This window comes from Schistocerca piceifrons, chromosome 1, assembly GCF_021461385.2.
Source record: "Schistocerca piceifrons isolate TAMUIC-IGC-003096 chromosome 1, iqSchPice1.1, whole genome shotgun sequence".
In the NCBI taxonomy this organism is placed as follows: Eukaryota; Metazoa; Arthropoda; class Insecta; order Orthoptera; family Acrididae; genus Schistocerca; species Schistocerca piceifrons.
This window is the reverse complement of record NC_060138.1, coordinates 336503579-336528420: the sequence shown is the minus strand read 5'-3', so window position 1 is coordinate 336528420 and position 24842 is coordinate 336503579. Positions and strand designations below refer to the sequence as shown.

The 24842-nt window shown below is 37.6% G+C and overlaps 1 protein-coding gene across 2 annotated transcripts in view; it reads right to left on the bottom strand.

Moving 5' to 3' along the window:
- The window catches only part of LOC124783505 (protein starmaker), a 91280-nt gene that overhangs the window by 21526 nt on the left and 44912 nt on the right, over positions 1-24842 (bottom strand). The window contains exon 5 of one of the 2 annotated variants that reach the window (XM_047254027.1): positions 11123-11298. In XM_047254027.1, the coding sequence (XP_047109983.1) occupies positions 11123-11298 (176 nt within the window). The remainder of the gene's footprint in view (positions 1-11122; positions 11299-24842) is intronic. The other variant, XM_047254028.1, reaches the window with a different exon arrangement.

The following is a 24842-nucleotide window of genomic DNA, read 5'->3' as shown; positions in this document are numbered from 1 at the left end:
AGTAAATCAACAGCTGCAAGCTGAACCTGTGTGTTCTGCAAAATTTTTTCAGCTATATCTAGTTCTGAAAATGGCCCTAACGGCAGTGTAAGTTCACCTGTAGTTAATACAATACTTCCATCTTTCTTTTATGACTGCACTGTGAACATGGTCTTTACAAAGTATAATCATGTGGCGCAATAAAGTGTTGTGTGCACATTACAACTGTAATGTGTTCCATTTTGTTGTGCCCTTCAGTAGCAGTATAGTGAGATGCATGTACTTAGACAGCTGCAAGCCAAGGGATGGCCTTATGAAGGGACCTGGTCTAAAACCGGTGGTCATTTACGTAAATAAAAGTGTGATTGTAGACTAATGATTTTTCCTGACTGTGTTGGTTGCTGATCCAATCAACACTATGTGGGAAATATGTTACTAGTAATTACCACTGTAAATGGGAATGAAGTTGGCTTAGTATTAACTATATATTATGGAATGTACAGGTATAACTGGTTATTATTTGGGGTAAAAGCATGCCTCTCATATTCCAAAGACATTTGGAACAGCTCATCCAAAGAATAACACAATGTGTAAACAGCCTAGATGACATCACAGGAGCAGCATGTTACAAATTTAGAAGTTTCTTTCAATAGATTCCAGTCCAACTGCATTCACAGTCAACTGCAAAATACACTTTCTTTGTTTATTGTTAAATATTTAAGCCATAACCTCAGCAATGTGCATCTTAAGCCAGTGGCTAAGTACATCACAGAAGAAAATAGTCTGTGAGACCATAAAAATGTAAAATAATACATTCCATCTTCAGTAAAGTGACATACAATGGAAATTTTATTCCTTAGGACACCCAAACAGAGCAACCATTGATCTGGTTGTGCAAAAAAGATATTGCCTTTTACTGGTCCACAAACTGCTAGAAGGTCTTCATATAATTAAGAAAGTGTGTTACATTTGCTTCTGCCTAGCAACCTTCATGCCATTTAAAATGCTTACATCATGAAAAGGTGCACTGCAACATGGTACCTGCACACTGTTGATGCACTGAATGCTGATGCCATTTAACAATTGGTGGTGTATGCCTCTAAAACATTATCAATGTTGCAATAAAAATTTTCCCAAACAGAAATGGAGGCACAAGGCCTTAATTATGGGCAAAAAAGTTTCATTTATACCACTAAGGGACCAAGTCCCACCTGATTATAACCCATAAACTACTGATCTCTCTGCTCAGCCTTCAGTCAAACAAGCAGAGAGATCAGCGCAGCACCTATGGATGTAGGTCTTGTTTCTTTGTAATTAGCATGATACTCATTACATGCCCAACTCTCAACATTTCGAGGCAGATGCACTCTCCCACTTGCCGAGGGCACCCGACTACAATTTTGACATATCTGAGGCACTGTGTTACCAAATAGAAGATAACATGCAATTGACGTGAATTTCTCATAATCACTCATGAAGGAGCTCAATTCATGAGGCAAGATATAACAATCCGAAGGGTGAGATTCTGTTCTATGGAAGTGACTCAAACAATTGGCAAAGGAAATAGATCCAGTGCATTGAATAATTTTTTTCTGTGTGACACCTATTAAATATCAGCACTGGAGTATTACTGTGGAATACAGATGAAGCTTATTGCAAGGATTGTTCAGGTCCAAACAGCAAGCCCACATGAAGCTGCTCCTGTTTAGCCTTTATACGTATGGCCTAAACCACACCACCATTGAGAGTGGGTAAATTTATATTATAATGGACAGCTCAAGAGGGCAATTTGATTCTGGGTGGTTGATGCTACCTCAAATTCACTGTATGACAATGCTTACAACACAAGTACTGACACAGGCCTTATCAAATATCTTTCTTACAGAAGGAACTCCTGAAATAACAGTGTGACAGTTGTCTGCAATTAGAATCATCTGAGTTTCAGTAATTTTGCGGGTGTAACAGTATCCAACACCTGACCACTGCTCTGTTCCATCAAATGTCCAATTCATGGGTGGTGCAACAGTGTGATCTGATGAAAAACATGATGTTGTCAGTGTAATCCAGCATAGCTGACAAGATTCCTCAGATATTTTAGGTCCAGATATGGCAACGTCGGCAGCCCAGTCATATGGGCCCAGACATTAGATGCACCCAGGCCAGAGCCCACAGATGAGGCATCATCATTACACAGGGTTGCACGTTTAGCCCGACACCAGGGTGCCATTATCAGCAACAAATGTTACAAGTCAAAACTTGTCAGAGCCAGGATCTGCCAACACAATCAGCTCCAGCCACGATACTGAGAAGAGCAGAAACTTCAGCAAGCTCACCCAAAGCTGAATTGCTACATACATGTACCACTGCATGCCAACTCCCACTTAGCCCCCCTCCAACCACCTTTCCGGCAGCTATAGGCTCAGGTCCACACACTCATATCAGCATATTCATTACTATAACCAGTGTACGTGGCACAGGTCAGAGTGACATCTAGTTGTTGCCAGCTGTTGTCCACCTGGCACGTCACACTGAATGTTCAATATTTTAGAGGAGATACAGGCTTAGACATAAAACATGGCTGCTGGCCAGCCATCACAGAGACTAATTCTAAATCATTCACATAAAGTGCCAATAAAACACGCTGCACTTCAGAATTCTAAGTTCTTTGTACAATCTGGCAACACTGTAGGTTACCAAAGTGTCTGGAGGAAGTGTAGCCTTCCACTTGAGATATTACAGTGCTGTATCTGCTTTCAGTCTAGTAGAAAATGTTTGCAATGTACACAAAATCGTGGGATCTAGCCCATGACTTCCTTCATTATTTAAACTGCATTGTAGCTGTCTGCTAAAGGTAGCAATCTCACAGAACCTCAAAGATAATTTGCTTCACTTTTTAACCTACCAGCAATAGCAAAACTTTCTGCAAAAGAACTCGTGGCTGTGTCAAGATCAGGACAATTTGAACTCGAGAGTTTCCTCACTCTGCAGTGGCCAACAGCCACTGCCACCCACAACCAACCACTTAACAATGGTTGATACCCTAACAGGTGAACATGGTGTGGAGTATCTTGAGCACATTTCTGCTTTCCCACTGGTATGCATAAAATTGTTTCTTATTTTAGTTTGATTTTCCACATGAAATAACTTTGATAAATAAAGTGATCAGTGTGCAGTACACACCACATGTTGGTTGTTGCTATGAGAGTTTTTATCAAGTGTCATTTTCTTATTTGAAGTTATATTATATGTCTTGCTATTAAAAATTGGATTCTGTACACTTGAGTCTTATGAAAGTCGTTTAAGTGTTATAAAATAGTGTCACAAGTGGAAAAAGATGTAACATTTGCAACATATTCACTTTGAGTTTAATGGAGAGATACAGGCAGTGAGGCACCTCAAAACATCTGTATTGTGTGTGGGGAGAGTGCTACTGGACAAAACACATCAGAAAAGGGTCTTCTTGTTTCAAGAAAGATCATTCTGGCAAGAATGATTTTCCACAACCAAGAAGTCTTAATAATTAAGATATGTGATGAGCTATGACATTTGCATTCAATAGGCTCAGTGCAGAGACTGGTGTATATGTAACACTCGCTTAATTCAAAGCAACAAAAATCAAAGCATTGAGTGTTACTGTATTTTTGCTTGAATGTTATCTGTTTGCTCACTGAACATTCCTAAGCCATATTATAAATGGTGACGAGTTTTGATGGTTTTATGTTAATGTCTTAAGAAGAAACTAAAACCCATCTCCTCATTTACATAGTATTTGAAGAGAAAATATTTTGCACATTTTGGCACAAAAAATGGTGTTGTGCACAACAAATTCCTTCCCAGGGGTGTTTCATTGCAGCTGGCATTTTGCCAAAAACTGAGACACCTTTTAGTTGCATTATAAGAAAAACAACCAACAAAACTGCATCAAGTATTGGTACTACAAAAGAGGAGTTAGTTTTGTAAATCATCGCTCTCGCCCACTGTTTCATTTGAGCTTGTGCCCTCAAATGTTTAATGTTCCCACTCCTCACAAAAATTCCTTTCTGGTTGAAAATGCAATCTAAACCTAGCTTGAAGACACCTTTAACTCCGAACGAGTAGGTTTCTGCAAGTGTGGAATTGGTTAACTACAGGAGCACTGTCAGACTGTTTTACATAATGTGAGAGAATATAAAATGCTGTTGAAATATGCAATGTACTAATACAAATGGCTTACAACTTAGCATCATAACCTTACAACAAAGGCTTATTTTAATAAAATAAAGTATCAGTAACATGAGCATGCCTAAATCAACATGGATTAGTAAGATATTATGCACTTTGGACTTTGGAACGGTCTGTGTTTAAGTGCTGCCTGTGTCATAGTCAAGTAGTATGGAAATTTGACTATTGGAGTAGATTCATAAAGAAGCTCTATTAAGGAATTAGTCAGTACCACAATTTCATAAATAAAATTGTGCATTCACAAAAGCTAGAAACTAAGTTGGCAGAAACAGAAACAGGAATTATCAAGTTTGCAGTATCGTAAGTTTTGTGCCCTTACTCTCTGGGGTACTGGAAGTAGTGGAAGGACTTATGATTGAGAGGTTTTTTAATATTTCCTTATTGATTTTCAATTTCGCTACTTGTAGCTTGGTTACAGGGCAAAACTTGAATTATGGCATGTAAAGAAAACTTTTATTAAACTAGCATGTGCCACATCATTATGAAGTTTCATATTCATGAACTGTAGAACAAGTACTGATCTATCTAACCTAAAGTAGCTAAGAAACTGACCTCCATCACATAATGCTACAGTTTTGACTTTATGTGCTGGAAGGCTCTGTTGTGTCGTATTATGAGACAGCCTGAAAGCTTAAGTATGTGAATCAGCCCCGCAATTTACAAAAGGTTGCTCATGCCTGGTATAGAGCACAATTACTAATAATAACCAGATGCACTGTCTACAGACAAACATCATAAATAACTATCACAATAATTTATGATTTTCACTCTTAAGTGTCTTGAAAACTGAAAAGCTGATTCAATTTTTGGAGAGTCTCCAGTGGTTATACCGCAAACATTATGAGCAGCAACATGTCTTCTGATTGTTACAGATTTAGAAAATATTTTCTTAAGAATACTGTCACTATCCCCAAAACAGAGGAAAACAAAAGAAAAGACAACAACACAGCAGTGATAGTAAAACATGAACAAACACAGAGACTTTACAAGCTATGAATAATATGACCTAAAAAGCAGGCTAAGAAAGCTGTGGAGAAAATTAATGTAGTAAATGTGTGCAATTCAAGTTTAATTCCACATTCTGCAAACACGAAAGGAGGAACAGTCATCAGAACATGGAACAAAGAATGCAAGATGCTGACAATAATGCCTACAATAAAATTAACCTTAAGCAAAATTATCATTCAGTTTATAAATACTGAAAGAATGAAAAGTATCATCTACTCATAATGATTGCAATATAACCACTGCTTATGCTTTGTCAACGAAAGAGGAAAACATCTATTGTATATTGAAGAGCTTTTCAGCTTGCAGTGTTCAGATACAGAGAGAACCCGAAATAACAAAAAGTTTACCAACCTGAGCAAGGGAATAATTCGTTATGCAGTGCTTCACATCAGTGCAGACTTTATTAATTTAATCCCTGATGGTTTCATATGTACAACACCTATGGGCTGTCATGATGTTCATATCAGAATTATCAAGGTGTAATGCAATGGTACACAAGGGCAGATACCTTTAGTATGTGCTGATACTATCCACACATGCTTATGCATGATGTCCAACTATCACTATGTTGGAATATAGCCCTGACTCGGTTTTTGCCTGTGTAAGAATTTCTCAACTGTGGGTGAATAGCATTAACACCCCGGCAACAAACCCAGATACATTATATGCCAATAATCACAGCAAACTGCCCTAAGCTTGCGTCTTCCTGCCAATGAGCCATTTTTTTTTTTTTTCCCCACAGCAGACTGTCCGTTGTGGAGACAATGAAGTGTTACAGTGCTGAAGATCGCTGTGAGTGGAGACATGTAGTTGAAGATGTGATTGTGCAAAAAATGAATGAAAAAATGAGGTAACAACACAAAACAATGAGTAAACCAACTAATGATGATGACAATGATGGGCGGTCATGAATTGAGTGAGTACTATATTCCCAAAGTCATATTATTCAGATTGATGCCGATTACAAGACACATTATTTTCAAGTTGATCTTGAGGTGTGTTTTGCAAACAATGGTGCCCAATTTAAACTACAAAGTCTGCAATTTTTAACTTGTCATATAACATATAATATTATTTATAAAAGGAGGTGCATAAAGAACCATTATACTGCAAAAATGATGTTACAATAGGCCTGATTAAGTATGAAGCAAGCTATATTGAGTATTATTATTTACAGTAGTTACTTATTTCATGAAAAATTGCAGTTATGATATATAAGTATGTTTTTGAGTGAACTACATTACATATATGTATTACAGCTACATGTGAGAAATTATGCCATTGTAAAGGTGTTATGGAACTTTTATTTGCAAATTCTGTAAAAGGAACAAACAAGAGTTTGCACAATTGCAGAGGTGATATGTAGGCCTTTAACTTTTCATTTTTCAGCCTTTAGAATCTGTAGAATGTCTTGTTCCAGTCAAATGTATACTTCCCAGAAAGTCAGATGATAGCGATAATGGGTTAAGTAAATTTGCCACAAGCTATACACAACTTACAGTTGTAGCTAAAATTTATCTTTGTTCCCCCGGACTGAAGCTTACATTTAATTAGTCTTAACAACATTACACATATTGCATTAACAGTATCAAAATAGTCATTAAAGACAATGGGGAAGAAATTATTAACACTGATGGTTAATATAACTGCCAATGACATTTCATTGCACTCACTAACTGTAAAATACGAAAACCAATGACATCATTAGAATATGAATATTTCAAGGCACATGTCACCAAAAGAACTTAAACATTCTCTCATTGTTATAGTAAATTACGTAAAAGATGGGAGAAATCATAATTTGCTCAAAAAATAATTTTTTTGCAGTCAAAGAATTAAGTTTTCTAACTCTATGCCATTTGCTATGCAAGAATTGTTCAGATTACTTCATCAAAACCACAAGTAAATATCTAGTGAACATAGTAAGATAATTCAGCTCCAGTCCTGAAAGTTCATCAACTACGTATTATTTCCTTAGTCATCATTTTGTGATGCTGCCAAGCCATGTCAAATACAAGTAAAACAGAGAAAAGAGCATTCTATTTATTCAAATAATAAGTGGTCAGTATATTTTAAAAGAGTGGAACCAGGAGTGCAGAAAACTGATTGATTAATTAGATATAACATAAAGAACTTGTATAGTTACTGCCATTTCAGCTACACAGCAACCCGTAATATTTGCTATGCAATTATCTGCAGAATTAATGTAATTATAACAATGAACTCTGTTGTCATTTTTGTTTCATTAGTAGCTCATGAACTGAAGGCTATGTTTGTTAAGTCATTTCTCCAAGCACATCCAATGTTACCTGAATGACACCTTTCCAGGATGTTGGATTGGAAGACGAGGAGCAGTAGATAAACTTCATTATTGGTGGCCTCCCAGGTCTCCAAACCTCACACATTATGACTTTTATATGTTTGGTTATGTAAAAGACTGTGTCCTCCCCCCCCCCCCCCCCCCCCCTCCTTCCCTGTGCCTGACACTCTTGAGAGTCTGTGACATCGCACCGTTAAAGCCATGAATTCAATAACGAAAGACCAGCTGCTTCTTGTGTGGCAGGAAATGAGCCACTGTTTTCATATTTGGCATGTAACACATGTTGCTCACATTGAATGCATAAAATTTTGAACTTTTCTCTTTACAGGAATGTTATAATTATGTTACTATCTTTTGTAGTTTGGAAGCAACAAATTTTGAAATCTGTTCCATTTTTTTTAATAGCCCTGTATAGCCACTGGAGACTGTCCAAAAATGCAATAGTGTCTGGTGAATAAGCTTCCCAGTTTACAGGATGCATATGAGAGAAAAATAAAAATAACTGTGGTAATTATCAATTTACAATGTTTAATTTACAGCTGGAGCATCTGAGTATTATTAGCCAGCACACTGCAAACACTAAACCTAGTTATGGAAATGGAAATAAAACTCGCTGATATATACTTTTCGTTTTCTGGTCCTCGGTGGCCACATCTTTCAAATGCAAACTATAGTCACTGATGACGTTCAAGCAAAAATACAGTGATAGTGACTCTTTGACTTACGTTGCTTTGCACGAGGGTGGTTTGAAAAGTTCTCAGAATCACCATGAGACGTCAACGCTTGAGCAATGAGTTGTTCACGTGATATTCATTGGACTGTTGCCTGTAAATATGTGCCACCTCAGTGCTCTTGGAAGAGAGGTGTGGCGGTGATGTGGCTGTTGTTCCTGCGTAGTGATTTACAAAGATGGGAGGGGGATGGAAATCGAGATTCGAGCAGTGATTAAGTACTTTGTAACAAAAGGTATGAAAGCAAAAGACATTCATGCCAATTTCCAGAATACACAGGGGGATCATGCTCCTTCATATTAAACTGTTGCCACGTGGACGAATGAATTTAAATTTGATCGCGAGAGCTTAGATGATGATCCGCACAGTGGTCAGCCACGATGAGTCACTACTCCTGATATCATTCCAAAAGCCCACAAAATGGTCATGGAGGATTGCCGAATGCAAGTGCGTGAAATTGCTCGTGTTTACCAGATGTCATCTGAAATGGTATATCACATTTTAACTGAAGAATTAGAAATGAACAGATTACCTGCAAGATGGGTGCGCCCACACACATGTGCTGTCGCCATGGCAAAATTACATGAACTAAGGTATGAATTGTTTCCACACCCACCTTATTCACCTGATATGGCGTTGTCAGACTTAAATCTCTTCACAGAACTGAAAATTCTTCTTGGTGGACAAAGATTCACTTCAAACGAAGACCTATTTTGCAGGCCTAGAAGAAACTCATTTTCAAGATGGAATCGAGGCACTGGAACATCATTGGGCCAAGTGCATTAATCTCCAAGGGGACTACATTGAAAAATAAAAAAAAGTTTCAGTGATGTAAGTACTATTTTTCTATTCCGTTCTGAGAACTTTTCAAACCACCCTTGTATTAGAGCTTACAGTACTCCCACACTCAACACTTCCACCTAGCTTATTGAATGGAAATGTCACCATTCATGATATATTTCAATTATAGAAACTTTCTGAAGGTTGAAAATCATTCACATCAGAACGTTCTTCTTGAAACAACGAAATCCTACTCGGACATGGTTTGTCTGACAGCACTCTCCCCCCACACACTACAAATGTTTTGAGCTGCTTCCACTGCCTGCACCTCTTCACTGAACCCAAAGCAAACAATATGTCATAAATGTTAGACCTTTTCCCCCTTGAGACTATTTTGTAATACTTAAACAACTTTCAAAATCCTGAAGCATGAAAAATCCAATACTTAATTGTTTAATGCATACTAAACTTCAAATAAGAAAATGACACTTCAAAAATACAGTTGTAGCAATCTATGCATAACAGACTGATACCTTTAGCAGACAGCCAAAATGTGTTAAAAAATGAGGGAATGAGTGGAATCAAACTTTGTGTTTTACATTGTGTCACAGTACAATCACAAAGCTGGTGGACTGGCCACCAGGATTGACATCTTTCACTCTAATGCCCAGTCCCAATACTGAGATATCACTCAATCCTTACTGGATGATCACAGTGTCATTCTGCCCCTTTGTTTGCCAGTCCAGGCCAATGTCAGGACTAGGGCCTATTTGGCCCAATGTAGTCATTAAATGTAGAGTTGTTTTCTGCCCCAACTGAAGGTAATATAAATACGAGTGGTAAACATTTGTGTTAAGGCAGTGGGACCCAAATGCTTACTAGTACAGGTTGTGTTAAGCCAGTGATATGTTCCACAGCTGGAGCCAGATGCTCACTAGGAAGATTAAACATAACTGTGCAATGACAGGCACACAGTTCACTTGCTTGTACAAGACTGTTTGTCACATGACATATTAACCTGCAGTTTAAAATCCTGCTGTGTTGTTTGGATTTGCTTTGTATTGTTATATGAAGCTCGAGGTAACTTGGACCCATGACTTTGTATTTGATCATGCTTACAATTTCGCAAATTGCTCATTCCTTCTATTCATTGTCATCTGGGGCTCACTCCTAATCATAGTCTCACTGCTCATTCTGGACTATACTTTTGTGTATCCATTAACACTGCTTTTAACCCATACTTACGTAGAGCTGGTCATGTTTCCCAAGGTAAATCTGAAGAAGTGGAGAAAATATCTGGTTAAGAAAGAAAGTGAAGAAGGACCAGGTTGAAAAAGGACAGAGGACAAAATAGGGAGACAGAAAATACAACTCTAACATCAAATGGCGGGAAAGAAAAAAAGCTTAATAATGAAGAACATCTTGAAAGTGAAAAAGGCTGTGCATGAAAAAACAAATACTAAAAAATAAGCAGAATACCACAGAGTGGCCAGGGAGAGATTAAGAATGGAACAGAGACACAGTAGGACTGAAGGAGTGACTGGAGGAGTATGGAGTTGAGACACAGCAGGGAGTGAGACTAGCAATTGTTATATCTTTGTGCATTGCAGGTGAGTAAACCACAATTCTATGAAGTGCCACAAGTGTGCCCCAAGCCTACACAACAATAACTTGAATTTTACGATCATTTAAGAACATTAATGCTCTAGCACTTTAACTCAAGAGTATCTTGATTTTCAAATGCAGGCCTCCTTAAACAATTAAAATTTGAAATAAAATACAAGCATATAATGAATTACTGATGGCATAGCAAATCAACAGCAACTCAAATCTCTCTCCAAAACTAACATGAAGTACTGAATCCATGAAACAATTTTATCATAACAGCAATAACATTTCTTAATGAACAATCTATTCTTCCTCCGTAACTTTAACTCTGATATGTATTTACATGCTATTATCTATTCTTCAGTTTCTTTAAAATATTCATTTCTAGCTATTTCCATGTTAACTTCTGTAACAGTTTCCTCCTCCTTTGATTATGATGATAATATAAAACGCTCTTATTTGCAATAATTGTTACCTGTTGTCTGGTGCAGGCCTCTCTTTCTTTTTCTCTTCTCGCTGTTTTAATTTATCATCTTCTCTTCTCTTGCTACTCGGTGGTCCCTGAGGCAATGGTGACCATTCTTTCTCCTTCACATCCTTCCCACTTTTATTGTCTTCATTATCTTCAGTTTCATGACTGCGTAACACCTGCTTGTAAAATCATTGCCAATAACATAAACAATACATGATGTCAAAGATAACTGTATTTAATACAATAAAGTGTTTCTTAAGAGAAATCACAATGGGATGTCCTTACTGCAAACTGACGTCATAGTATTACGAAGTTGATGTTTAACACTCATAATATACCTCCTTTTGTGCTAATGTGATATGCAGGAGCAATCATTGCATGGCTAATCTCTGGTAGCAGAAATATCCTTTTTTTTAAACTTTACAACTATAATCAACCAATCCAAATGGTTCTGGCAAATGTGCAACAAATTTAATTTTAATATAAACTTTCAATGCAGTTTCCTTCTTTGACACCTAAATATTAAACTATGACTTCATCAAAAATAATAAATGAAAGTAAATGGTGCAGATGTATTTGTCGAGCAATAGATTGTTACTGCCCAATCCTTTAACTTGCTCTGAGTGCCATGAGTATGGTCAACCACCTGAGACCGAGTTGCCCTTGTGACCAGTGTATCTCCCTGCGCTGAATATTTCTGGAGCACTACATAAGGCAAATGATGGTACCCCTTTGGAAAATGGCAGCAAGGGATGGGAAAGGACACCAGGTGCATTCAGTATGTATGCCTGGGGGCCTCATTCAAAATGTTGAAGAGGCTATTCTGACAGCCATTGAGGGAACAGGGTACAACCAGCTGTAGTTTGTGGCGCACACTGGAACAACTATGCCTGTCACCTGGGCTCTCAAGTCACCCTTCGGTAATTTCAGTGACTGGCAGAGAATATTGAGAAGACCAGCTATATGCATGGAGTTTCCATGAAACTCATAATTTGCAGCATTGTCCCCAGAGCTGACTGTGGCCCTTTGGTTCTGATTCAAGTGGAAGGAACCAGAGATTTCAAAGGTTCTGTGACAAGTTAGACGGCAATTTCTTGGATGTCTGCCAAAGGGTTGTCAGCTATGTGGTCCCCCCTAAATGGCTCTGTTGTGCACTAAACATCAGATGCTGCTACTCAGGTAACTGACTATGTCTCGGGTGCACACAAGGGATTTTTAGATTATGCAACTATCCATCCAATCCAGATAATAATAACTGTACCAAACCCAGAAGTATCAACAAAAGAAATGCCTCCCACAGGTGTGAGCATTAAAATCCTAATGATTAACTGTCAAAGTATTTGCAACAAAGTGCCTGAGTTTGAAGTGCTCCTGAGAAGCAGTGAAGCTCACATAATACTGGCTACAGAAAGCTGGTTGAAACCTGAAATTGATAGCAGCGAGATTTTTGTGGAAAATTTGGGTGTTTATCAAAAGGATAGGCAACTGGGAAATGGAGGCGGTGTGTATGTGTCGCAGTAGGGAAACTAAAATCTGCCGAGATAGAAATTGCTGCTGCATGTGAGACTGTTTGGGGAAGACTCAGTATCATGGATGGGCATCAAGAGATAACTGGATCCTCCTACCACTCACCAGACTCACTTCATGGTGTAACCAAAAACTTCAGAGAAAATCTCAGTTCACTTGGAGATAAGTTCCCCAATCATACTACAGTCTCCAGTGAAGGTTTTACGTTTCTAACAATTAATTGGGAAAATTATAGTTTTGTTAGTGGTGTGCTTGATAAGACATCAAGTGAAACATTACTAAATGCCTTCTCTGGAAACTACCTAGAACAGATAGTTCAGAACCCCACTCATGATGGAAATATATTGGATCTAATGGCAACAAATATACCTCAACTCTTTGAGGATGTCCACATCAAAACTGGTATTAGTGACTATGATGCTGTTGTGGCAACAATAATTACCAAAGTACAAAGGATAACTAAAACAAGCAGAAAGATATATATGTTCAGCAAGTTAGATGAAAAATCGGTAATGTCATATCTCAGTGAGAAGCTTGGAACTTTCACCACAGGGCAGGAACTTTCAGAGGAACTATGGCACAAGTTTAAAAGAATAGCTGACCATGTGCTGGATAGATACGTATCCAATAGAACAGTTCATAATTTGAGGGGACCCTTTAAAGTATACAGTCACTGTAAACAAACTTCCAAAGAAACGGGAACTATTGCATAATAGGTGTACAACAAAGCAAAGGGCTATAATAGAGAGATGCTGAATAAAACAGGTTTTACTATCAAGAGAACAATATATGATGACCTCAATGACTACCACAGCAGGATATTGTCAAATGAGCTTCCACAAAACCCAAAGAAATTCTGGCTGTATGTAAAGGCTGTTAGTGGCACCTAAGTTAGTGTCCAGTTGCTAGCAAATCAGACAGGAACTGAAACCGAGGGTAGCAAAGCAAAAGCTGAAATGTTTAACTCCATTTTCAAATGTTCCTTTACAAAGGAAAATTCAGGACCATTTCCCTCAATTTAATCCCTGTACCACTGAAAAGATGAGTGCAATAAGTATCAGTGTCAGTGGTGTTGAGAAACAGCTGAAATTGTTAAAATTGAACAAAGCTCCAGGGCCCAATGAAATCCCTATGAGATTCTATACTGAATTTGCGACTGAGTTAGCCCCTCTTCTAACTATAATCTGTAATATATCCCTCTAAATAAAGCCACACCCACTTCTTGGGAAAAATCACAGGTCACACCTGCCCACAAGAAGGGTAGTAGAAGTGATCCTTAAAACTATAATCCAATATCCTCAAGATTGATTTGTTGTAGAAACTTGGAACAAATTCTGTGCTCAAACATAATGAGGTATCCTGAACAGAATGACCTCCTCAATGCCAAGCAGCATGGATTCTGTAAATATTGCTCATGTTAAACTCAACTTGCACTTTTCTCACATGATGTAGTGAAAGCTTTGAACCAAGGCAATCAGGTAGATGCAACCAATCTCAATTTTCGAAAACCACCTGACTCAGTACCCCACCTACATTTATTGTCAAAAGTATGATCGTATAGTGTATAAAGTGAAATTTGTGACTGGACTGAAGACTTTTTGGTTGGGAGGGTGCAGCATGTTACCTTGGATGGAAAATCACTGTCCGATGTAGAAGTAACTTCAGCTGTGCTCCAGGAAAGTGTGGTGGGACCCTTATTGTTCACATTGTATATTAATGACCTTGCAGACAATATTAATAGTAATTCAGACTTTTTGCATATGATGCAGTTACCTATAATGAGGCACAGTCTGAAAGAAGTTGCATAAATATTCAGTCAGATCTTGATAATATTTCAAAGTGGTGCAGAGATTGGCAACTTGTTTTAAGTGTTCAGAAATGTAAAATTGTGCACTTCACAAAATGAAAAAGAATAGTATCCTCTAACTGTAAATCAATGAGTCACTGTTGGAATTGGCCAAATCATACAAGTACCTGGGTGTAATGCTCTGTATGGATATGAAATGGAATTATCACACAGACTCAGTTGTGAGGTAAAGCAGGTGGTAGACTTCTGTTTATTGGTAGAATACTTGGGAAGTGCAGGCAGTTTACAAAGGAGATTGCTTACAAATCACTCGTGTGACCAGTTCAAGAATATTGTTCAAGAGCCTGTACCAAATACGACTATCAGGAAATACTGAACATATACAGAGAAAGGCTGCAAAAATGGTCAAAGGTTTGTCTGATCCATGGGAAAGTGTCACAGAGATGCTGAAAAACCTGAACTGTCTAACTCCTGAAGATAGACGTAAACTATCCCGAGAAAGTCTGTTGACAAAGTTTCACAAACTGGCTTTACATGACAACTCTAAGAGTATACTAAAATCTGCTATGTGTTGCTCACATAGGGATTGTGGGGATAAGATTAGAATAATTACTGCATGCGCAGAGGAATTCAAACAATCATTCTTCCTGCATACATGAATAGAAGTGGTGGTGTTTATATGATTTCCCTGTCTATAAAGAGGTGATGTTAAGCTCCCTTAGGTTGCCTTTGTTTAATCTAAAACATCATATTAAATCATGTATGGATAAATGAAGTATTCCAATCATTTGCGAGATACAGTGGCATTTATAGTGGATTACATTAATAATTTTTCCAATTTATTTCTGCAGAATGAGTATCACACAAACTGAACAATAGCTTCATATACAATGTGTTATTTATACTATAGAAAATGGATTACTTACTCATTGGAGGAGGACAATTTACATGGTGTACATATTATGGGTAGGCAAACAGTGCAGCTACAATAAATTAAATTCTGGATATGCAGCTATACAAATTGCAAGTCTTCCACCAATATTTTGTTCACAAAGTAAGGACTGCATTTCGTACATTGTCCAAGTTAAAGCCACTATCACAATTTTTAAATGTTCCACAAATTGAATCTCAAGCACTTCCTTGACCGGTGAGTCCCAAAATGACAATGTGGAAGCTAAAATCAACATGTTACTGTAGATGAAAGAGTAACCCACATCTATACAATGCTCTACCAGTGCTGACTAGTTCGTTTGTACAATACAGGTGATTAATGGATCTCTCATGCTGATTGGCCAATGAATGAAGTGACACAAATTTGTAAAGGAATCTGCATCTGTTTTTTGATGCAACAAAATATCTTTACATCTTGTTGTTGTTGTTGTTGTTGGTGGTGGTGGTGGTGGTGGCTTTAAGCCTGAAGACTGATTTGATACAGCTCTCCATCCTAGAATTTCATATGCCAGTCTCTACATCCCTGCATAATTACATCAGTAACATGCATTTGAACCTGCTTACTAAATTTCAGCGTTGGTCTCCCTCCCACACTACCTATCATCATCACATTGAAGATTCCTTGGTGCCTGAGGATTTATTTATTTATTCCATGTGATCTGATGGTCCACAGTGTGTTACAGATGTCAGAAAATATCACTTAATTATTATTAACATATATTAACATAAAGTATCCTAATGTATTACATTGCAAAGATTGGTTAAGTTTACTTCACTCCATTCCTTAGTGTTTTCAGTTTAACGTAAATAGCAAGATTACTGTTCTAGGTATTCATTTATAGAGTAAAAAAAGTGACACAACAAATATGACTTCAGGGCGTTGCTAAATTTTATGTTGTCTTTGATGGACTTAATACTAGTGGGAAGATTATTGAACAGTTGGAGGGCCGCATTGAAAGCTCTCTTTTTACAGAGTTGAATGTTTGTATGTAAAACATGCAGATTTGAGTTTTTCCTGGTGTTATGTTTATGTGCCCTATCAATGATTGCTTCTTTTAATCAGGCTGTGCCATATTTTTTTTTTTTTTTTTACCCAACCAAATTTGAAACTACTTCATTATTTATTCGATTTGCCATCTATCCTCAAGCATTATTCTATAGCACCAAATTTCAAACTCTTCTATTTTCTCCTTGTCCAAACTGTTTATTGTCCATGTTTCGCTTCCCTACAAGGCTACAATCCAGACAAATACATTCACAAAACACTTCCTAATATTTAAATTTATATTCAATGTCAACAGATTTCTCTTTTTCAAAAATTATTTTCTTGCTACTGCCAGTCTGTATTTTACATCCTCTCTACTCTGGGCATCATCAGTTATTTTGTTGCCCAAATAGCAAAAATCATCTATGAGGTGCTATCCAAAATTTTCATGACTGGTGCTGCCATCTGTTGAAAATCTTACCTTTGGACGTCACCATCACCCACGAAGTAGTTCCAATCCGCTTGTACACACCGGTCCCAGCACTTCTGCCACTGGTCATACATTTTCTGGCAGTCCTGTTATTTGAGGGTGTTTATCACTGCCAGCAATGCTTCTTGAATCCTCTCTAGAGTGTCGAACTGATGACATTTTAATTTGAGTTTCAGTTTTGGGAATAGCACGAAGTCGCAAGGTGCCAAATCTGATGAGTACGGTGGGTGGGGTACAACCGCCATGTTGTTTTTTGCCAAAAGGTCGTGTGACAGGGCACGTTGTCGTGATGCAGCAGCCAGTTCCCTTGACGCCAAAGTTCGGGCCATCATCGCCACACATTTTCACGGAGCCGTCACAGTAGTACACGGAATTCACTGTTTGATTGGGTGGGACGAATTTTTTGTGCACAATTGCCTTGGTATAAAAGAAAACGATGATCATGCTCTTCACTTTCCTTTTCATCTGACTCGCTTTTTTGGGTCTTGGGGAGCCCGGGATCTACCACTTGTTGAATCATTGCAAGGATCTCTGCAGCACTTATCCCGAGATTTGAACAGAATTTTATTCGCCCATGCTGTTCTGTTCGCAGATCCATCGTAAAATCGCCACGCATCAAACACAGAGTATTACGGAAATCACTGTGGACACGCAATTCGTCCTCCCAGCTGAGTGCCACTCTACACACTGACTCATCAGATATGCAGCTCTTGCCACCTAGCGGTGCAAAAATCTACTACTCCTACTTTCCAGATGGTAGCACCAGTCCCAAAAATTTTGGATTCCATCTCGTATTATTTTTAGTATCATTTCCTAATCTGATGTGCTCAGCATCACCTGATCTACATTATGTTACCTCTGTTTTACTTTTGTTCACATTCATCTTACAAGACACTGTACTTTTCGTTTCACTTATCTTCCAGGATTTTTGCTACAGTAACAATGTCATTGACAAAAACCTCAAAGCTATTATTTCTTCTCCCAGAATTTCAATTCCCACTCCAAATCTCTTCTTGGTTGGCTACACAGCTTTATCAATGTACATGGTGAATAACATCGGGGATGGGCTACTTCTCTGTCCCCTTCCCTTTCATGTTCTTTCACTCTTGTAACTGCAATCTCTGTGTTTTATCCTTGATACCTACAGAATTGTGAAGATTGTAGTCAACATTCCCAAAAGCTTTATCTAGATCTACAAATGTAATAAATGTACCTCTGCCTTTCTTTAACCTTTTTTCTAACATTAATCATAAAGTCAGAAATGCATATTGTGTCCTACATTTCCTGGAACCCAAACTGATCTTCTTTGATGTCGAGCTCTACCAGTTTTTTCATTCTTTCCTAACTAATTCATTTTAGTATTTTGCAACTATGGCTGGCTACTCCCAAAGGATCTCAATAATGTTGAGGGAATGTTGTTTATTCCAACTTAGGTTTTTCAGAATTCTGTCATTACTTTTCACATTATTATATCTCCCATCTCATCTTCCTTTACTTCCAGTTTCCTTATGAAAATGTTGTCTTTCAGTTCATTTTCCTTGTTTAGCTCTTCTGTTTATTCCTTCCATCATTAATTTATATGCTTAGTCCTGCTTTTCATCTGAATTAATGATATTCATACAGTCACTTCTCTAATTTTTCTATGGATGGCATCAATTTTTTCCGTATTCAAACATGTTTCTACAGCCTTGAATTTGTCCTCTAGGTGTTTCTCCTTAGCTGATTTTCACTTTCTGTCAGTCTCATTTTTTGATGTCTGTACTCCCTTTTGCCAACTTTCCCCAGTTAAATTTCATATCTTGTGTGCTGTTAGAGGATTTAATCTGGGGGTCAAATATCTGCTCGTTTTGCCCTCTATTGCCTTCATTATTTGATCTCTAAAAGCTACTAATTTGTTTTGCACTGTATCCCTTCTCGCAGTCACAGTCAATCGTTGTCTAACACTCCCTTTGAAACTCTCAACAACTTCTGTTTCTTTCAACTTATCCAGGTCTCATCTCCTTAATTTCACCTTTCCACTGCTTCTCAGTTTCAATCTGCAGTTCATAATCTCCTGCAACTACTGAAACAGCTGCTGCCCTCTTCAGGAACCACAGATCCACAGGTTGGTATGACCTCTCCACAGATAATCCTCCATTGTTGTTGTTGTTGCAACTATAGTACAGCTACTTGTATCGTACAGGCACGCAAGTTACCACACCTCGGTAAAGTCTAAGGTTCTTGAGGGCCCTACCTTTTTATTGGCCCGAATTTTGATAAAGGTATAACTTCTTTGTTTGATTATGTGTTCATGTCATTTTACTGTCAATTTAAAGGTGAGTTTTAAGAATGGACTGATAGAAATACCACAACAAGCCCTCTGTCCGATCTGGTGAGTAATTCACTTATGGGAACTCTGAGGACAAGGCATTGAACTTGGCAAGACTCCAACCAACAACATTCTGTAGGTACAGGAATAATACATTTGTGGTATGGCCTCACATAAAAGATGCATTTCATCAGTTTTTGAGGCATCTGAATTTCATTAATGCCAGTATTTAATTCATCCTGGAAACAGAGAAGGATGATTGGTTCCTGTCTGTGGATGTTCTCATTCGTAAGCTGAAAATACAGCAAGACATGCTGTACATACCGCCCCCCCCCCCCCCCCCTACACACACACACACACACACACACACACACACACACACACACACACACACAAAAATCTCTAATTACATGTCTGCAGTTTCCATGGCCCTTCACAAACTGCTGGGATCCTTAAAACTTTGGTGCATAGGGCACATGCGAGTTTCAGAGAATGGCACTCCGCAGCTTTGAGTTCTTACTCCTAAAGAGCGTTTCTGAAATGAATGGATATTTCCAACAACAGATTCACTAAACATTTCACGTGAAACCAAAAATATGTGAAACTGAGAACACTGAAGCACTATTAAAAAGATGAGGGTGGATCAAGTTAATTGCATTTCTGCCTTAAATGGGTGCACTTTCCTCAAACACAGGTTGTATCATAGCAAACACTGTGCAAGTGTTCTTCCACCCTCCTATGAAGACTGCATCTATAATTGGTTCTGTGAAGGAGATCTTGTTGCATCAAACAGGAGGTATTACCAGATTCCTTGTGAGAGAATACAGACTGACCAAACACAACCAACTATTGGTGTGAGACACCCTGAACACAATTGGTAGACCTGCTTGCTCAACCAGACAAGCCAGTAGCTGCGAACTTTGTGCAGACATGGTAATTTCCACCACATCAATTTGGTACTCAGTGTCTAAGGAAGCCACACAGATACAATTTTTAAAACATTTAATAAATTGCAATAGACATTTTCATTTGGCCATGGCTTAAGGTCTGGCCCTTGCTATAATTAAAACAGAAAGAAGTTGCTATGGTGTTGCCATCAATGAAGATAAATCGACAAAGGATTCAACTATCTGAGCGCTTTACCCATCTGCTGCTGTGGAGGGTTTACACATCCGCAAGGTGTACATCTATGCCACTGACTAGAATTTGGGTTGTAGACTTGGCTGCATAGTACTCCATGGTATTGCATATAAAACCAGTTATGGTACTGTTTTGTCAATCTCTCAGCTCACTTTAAGGATGACCGGAAGATATTTAGTCGAACTATCAACTGAAGGGTTGGAATCCGTGGGGCTACAGGCCTTAAATTCAATGGATTATTCAGTACTCTATAAAAATGTACAAATACACAGTATAATAACAACACAAGCGTTTAGAGGTTAATCAACACATCTCAAATTATTTCTTGGCCACCAGGTACTGCAGCTCAACTTCCTTTGATGATCTGATGCTTATTTTTAGTTTTTTGTATGTAACATGTAACACAGATGTCTAAGAATCCAAAATATTGAACATCTCCCATTTGATAATGTTAGTATAGTAATAGGTCTACAGACTGCCTTCAATACCGAGATGTCTGTGTGCATAAATTCTCTTTAGAAGTGTACATATGTATTCTGAGCAAACTATAGGTTGCCTCTTACACAGAAGGTTACAGCAACCAGCCACTTTTTGCAGTGCCATTTATTTATTTAAAGTGCTGTTACTGATTTTGAACCAATAGGGTCATCTTCAGACATCTAATTCACATTTTACATTAGATTTCGTGTTTTGTTTCCCCACCTGATGAAACTTCCTTGGGGTAGTGATGCCCTACAACCAAAACAAGATGTGTGACAATGTCTTTTTAATTGCAGTTGTGCCTCATGATGATTTTAAGTGTTGTAAACAAATTATTATTATTATTAAATGGAAGTTGTTTTGGTTACTTACAATGAAGAATCTGTGCCATTATGTTCCAATGCAGGTTGCTTATCATCTTGCAGCATCAAAAACTGTATAATACACAAAAAAGTGCATTATACAGTTTTCGATGCTGCAAGATAATAAACAACCTGCACTGGAACGTAATGGCATGGAGTCTTCATTGTAAGTAACCAAAACATCTTCCATTCAATAATAATAATTTTTTACAACACTTAAAATTGTCATGAGGCACAATTACAATCGCCCCCCCAAGGAAGTTTAGTCAGGTGGGGAAATAAAACACGAAATCTAATGTAAAACATGAACTAGCTGTCTGAAGATGAACCTATAGGTTCAAAACCAGTAACAAGCTGTTTAAATAAATAAATAGATAGATAACATTGTAAAAAGTGGCTGGTTGCTGTAACCTTCTGTGTTAAGAGTCAACCTATATTTTGTACACAGCCATCGACTCAAAATGTCTGTTTTTTACAAAATAGCATTTTGAGCAAACACTCAGAATATATTTTGACTGGGCAACCTTAAGAGGATAATAATCAAAATGCTCATATACTTTTTGTATGTGTGGGAATAACTTTTGTACAACAGAATCAATACTTATAATTTTTGTTTAGCTGACTCGTTATACACAATGCCACACATTTTATGAACACCACACATAAAATTGATATTACAACATATGAAATGCCTGGAATGTTTTTTGGTCAGGGTAAAACTTTTCAGCTGCAGGGAAGTTATAAAGTCAAAAAGTTTAAGTGTTCTAATGCTTTTATATCACTGTATGTATATTTCATCCTTCTTTGTTTATAAAATGGGCCAAGTTAAAAACTTATTTTGATGTTAATTTTCTTTTTGTTTTACAAAAAAAAAATTGTCAGTGCTTCTTGTCGGTGAAATGAAATATGGTCACAAAGCAGAGCAAACACATAGTAGCAAATTGTAAGTTATTCATGCATATGTGGTTTCTTGGTACACTGCTGAGAGAACTGTATTTGTGCCCAGTAACATACCTCTCACGGAGTTTTCATTTACAATAACATTTCCAAAGAACTTAGTAAACCATAGGTACTTAAAATCATCAAAGCCCTTTCCTTTCCAACAACCAGCTACTCTAGGGAACAAATTTCTAAAAGTTATCTTACCAAAGAATGATGAAAATCGCTATTGATATTTCTTTGCCCTGCGAAAGCATGAGCATGAGCATTGAGGACACACAGAAGGACAACATGGAAAAGAAATGTTATATCATTTCGTGATCAGTCAATCTAACCTCCATAGCATGTCAAAGCAGCCACCTACCTCAATATTAAAGTTGCAATCTACAAAAACATTACAGTCTATTGGTCTTTTTATCAATATTCCTGTCAGTCTTTTCCATTCTAACAATTTCTGTGAAACAAAAGACAACACTATAATTCTCTTTTGTCAAACCACTTTATGGAATGCATCATATTAGTTGACATCAGTTCTCTTGTAGTTTTGGCATACTGCATCTATTCTCATGAACAGTGCCACCTGTGATTGTGAAGCTAGTGGGCCACATCTGAGTTTGAATACTACTTGTCAATAAAGAGCATGTCCAGTTCAAAATAGGTCTAAATGTTGCAATTATTTCATACCTTTTTCCCAAATTGTAGAACTGCATTTCCATTGTTGTGACTGCATATACAATGAAATCTAAGAAATTAAGTCTTAAGGCCAAATATCATAAACATAAACCTCTTTTATTTGCGTGGAATAAATGAATGAAATCTAGCTGACCTTTGAACAATATACTTTCATCACTGCAGAGTTTTGATGCGTTGAAAACTACTGCAGATAGCTCTTCAATCTTTATCAGTGATATTCCAAATTTTGAATAAACTATTTTCTCTGGTACTGGCAAAATTATCACTGAAGTGAAATCTTATCTGACTTTATATAAGGTCTTGGGACAAAATTTTGTTGAAAAGTGGAATGTTTGAAAGTATCTCTGCTGATAACCACCAATTATCAATTTTCCCACACAAGCCATGGAAGGGAATTGTCTGAAATAAATTCCAGCAGATCATCTGTCAGAAAGATCGTTAATAAAAAGAAGCCGCATGAATCATTCTCTAGTTAACACATGCATTCTAACAGTAACCATCACACACATGCATAAATAGGTGTAAATAAGTTATTTTTCTCAATTAAGCCTGATGGTATAAAATTCTCTTTTCAACATTATTTCAATACCACTTCTAGGCTCTTGAGATTCTGAATAACAATCAGCTAAATCTCTCGTAGACAGGGCATATTGGTGTGTGGTATACTGATGTAAATGACTCAGAATTGCCACTCTGAGATTCTGTAGAACTGTCATTAAGTTCATCTTATTGTTTCCTACAGAGACTTTCCAGGAGTTTATCCTCTGTGCAACAATAGCAAAGTTTCATTTCTTATGTAAATATGTAACTCACTTTAACTATACAGAGACCACAAGATCAAATGTTAGTATACTCTCCAATTAAGCAGCCCAAACTTTGAACATTTACTGGGGCCAGATGGACGGGGGCGACAAAGACAAGGGAGGAGGGTTGACAGATATTTGAAGATGCTTGTTAATGTGTTCACAGTACACAGGTACCAGTACAGCGGCATGTCGTAAGATACCCAAAGTGCCACACTGCTCAGTCAAATGATATGGCACACCTAAACACATATATACCACCAAAAATACCTACAGCACATGTGAAATGGTGTATGTGTCTCATGTGACACACCATAACATTCAAAGGTTTAATAATTTGCTCTTTATTCATAAAAAATTACAACGAAGAAGCTATTAAGAACACATTATCCTGACATATTCCATTCAAAAACAATCACTGAAAACATTGCAAGGAATTACTCATGACAGAGTTACCAATTATTTAGTCATCATTTGCATTTTGTCCAAGTATATGGTACCCACCTATAGACAATCTGTAACTTATTTCAATAAGTGCTTTTAATAAGGTATATGTTTTTCCCCACCAGCTGCTACGTTTAGCAGCTTTCCGAGTTGAAATTCAGTTCGGATTGTAAAATTCGGTGTCCATTTACACGTGGAACAGTAGCAAAACTGAATTATATGTGAAAGCTCCTTCCCATCACTGTCTTCACTCACATTTTATATGCTCAGTACAGTACACATCAATACCTATCTTTCATAATTTTCGATAACAACATATTATTTATTACAAGGTGAGGCAGAGAAAGTACAGGTTTTTCAAATGGGTAGAGCACTGGAAGAAAAAGGGGGCAATAGTCATTCCTGTCCACCAACTACTGCTGTAGACACTGATGTTTTAGCTCAGTACCTATGGCACTGTGAACCATAGAATACTGTGCATTTAAAGCATAGCAGTTTTTCCCTGCAAAAATGTGAATCTGTGATGACCGTCTTCAGACAATACTTCAATGCTACCCAGTAAGAGTGACAGTAGACAGCAACATGCTACTACAATTGGCAGATTTGCTCCAAAGTACAAAAATGAGACAGAGTGGAAACTACACTGCCTTACATAAAGGAATGAAAATCCAAGCAAGTAGAACCAGTGAGACTTCTAACTATAGCGTTATGAATGGCAACATTCTGTGGCTTTATACATGTCAGGTTGGTTCCTAAAGTAGGTAGAAATGCACTTACAATGAATTGCACTTCCA